The sequence below is a fragment of the Orycteropus afer genome, unplaced genomic scaffold (assembly GCF_000298275.1).
Source record: "Orycteropus afer afer isolate SDZICR_OR568_19922 unplaced genomic scaffold, OryAfe1.0 scaffold00006, whole genome shotgun sequence".
Classification (NCBI taxonomy): domain Eukaryota; kingdom Metazoa; phylum Chordata; class Mammalia; order Tubulidentata; family Orycteropodidae; genus Orycteropus; species Orycteropus afer.
In genome coordinates, this window is record NW_006921593.1 from 23,302 (window position 1) to 24,905 (window position 1,604).

Below are 1,604 nucleotides of genomic sequence, written 5' to 3' on the forward strand. Positions count from 1 at the left end.
CACAAGAAACTACTAGTCCTGAGTCCACTACTTCTGAAACAACTATTGCCACTAGTCCCACACCTGATGCATCTACTACGGCAGGAGACACAACTGTGACAACGGTTACACACACCACTATCCAAGCAACTACTCCTCTTGGGTTCAGTACATCTGCCATTGTTTCTGGTGCCACCACCACATTTGAGGCACTTACTACATCAGGAGACACAACTGTGACACATGTTATAGACACCACCTCCCAACAAACTACTCCTCCTGAGTCCACTACGTCTGCTCCAACTATTGGCACCAGTCCCATATCTGACGCATCTACCACTGCAGGAGACACAACTGTGACAAGGATTACAGAAACCACCTCCAGAGCAACTACTCCTCCTGAATCCACTATATCACCTACAGCTTTTGGCACCAGTTCCATACCTGAAGCATCTACTACTGCAGGACACACAACTGTGACTAGGGTTACAGACACCAACACCCAAACAACTACTCTTCCTGCGCTTAGTACATCTGCCACAGCTTCTGGAGACACCACCACGTCTGCAGTATCTACTACAGTAGGAGACACCACTACCATGAGTGTCACAGGTACCACCACTCAAACACCTACTACTCCTGAGTCCACTACATCTGCTACAACGATTGGCACCAGTCCCATATCTGAAGCATCTACTACTGCAGGAGACACTACTGTCACGATGGTTACAGACACCACCATCCAAGGAACTACTCCTCTTGGGTCCACTACATCTGCCACAACTTCTGGTCCCACCACCACATCTGAGGCACTTACTACAGTAGAAGGCACAACTGTGACAAGTGTTACAGACACCACATCCCAAGGAACTACTACTCCTGAGTCCACTACATCTGCTACAACTATTGCCACTAGTCCTACACCTGACACATCTACTACAGCAGGAGACACAACTGTGACAAGGGTTACACATACCACTATCCAATCAACTACTCCTCTTGGGTCCACTACATCTGCCATTGCTTCTGGTGCCACCACCACATCTGAGGCACTTACTACATCAGGAGACACAATTGTGACAAGGGTTACAGACACCACCTTCCAAGCAACTACTCTTCCTGAGTTCACCACATCTGCTGACAATATTGGCACCAGTCCTATAGCTGATGCATCTACTACTGCAGGAGACACAACTGTCACAAGTGTTATGGACACCACAACACAAGCAACTTCTCCTCCTGAGTCCACTGCATCTGCTACAACTATTGCCACTAGTCCCACACCTGCCGCACCTACTACGGCAGGAGACATAACTGTGACAAGCGTTAGACACACCACTATTCAGGCAACTACTCCTCTTGGGTCCACCACCTCTGCTAACAATATTGGCACCAGTCCCATATCTGACGCATCTACTACATCAGGAGACACAACAGTCACAAGTGGTACAGACACCACCTCCCATGGAACTACTACTCCTGAGTCCTCCGCTTCTGCAACAACTATTGCCACTAGTCCCACACCTGATGCATCTACTACTGCACGAGACACAACTGTCACAAGTGTTACGGACACCACAACCCAAGCAACTTCTCCTCCTGAGTCCACTACATCTGCTACAACT

The 1,604-nt window shown here is 48.6% G+C and overlaps 1 protein-coding gene across 1 annotated transcript in view; it reads left to right on the forward strand.

The window, feature by feature from the left end:
- Nucleotides 1-701: 701 nt before the first annotated feature.
- Nucleotides 702-1,604, forward strand: part of LOC103198160 (mucin-17-like) — a 58,772-nt gene continuing 57,869 nt past the window's right edge. Inside the window, exon 1 of the mRNA XM_042781002.1 lies at nucleotides 702-894. Within this exon, the coding sequence (XP_042636936.1) occupies nucleotides 702-894 (193 nt within the window). The remainder of the gene's footprint in view (nucleotides 895-1,604) is intronic.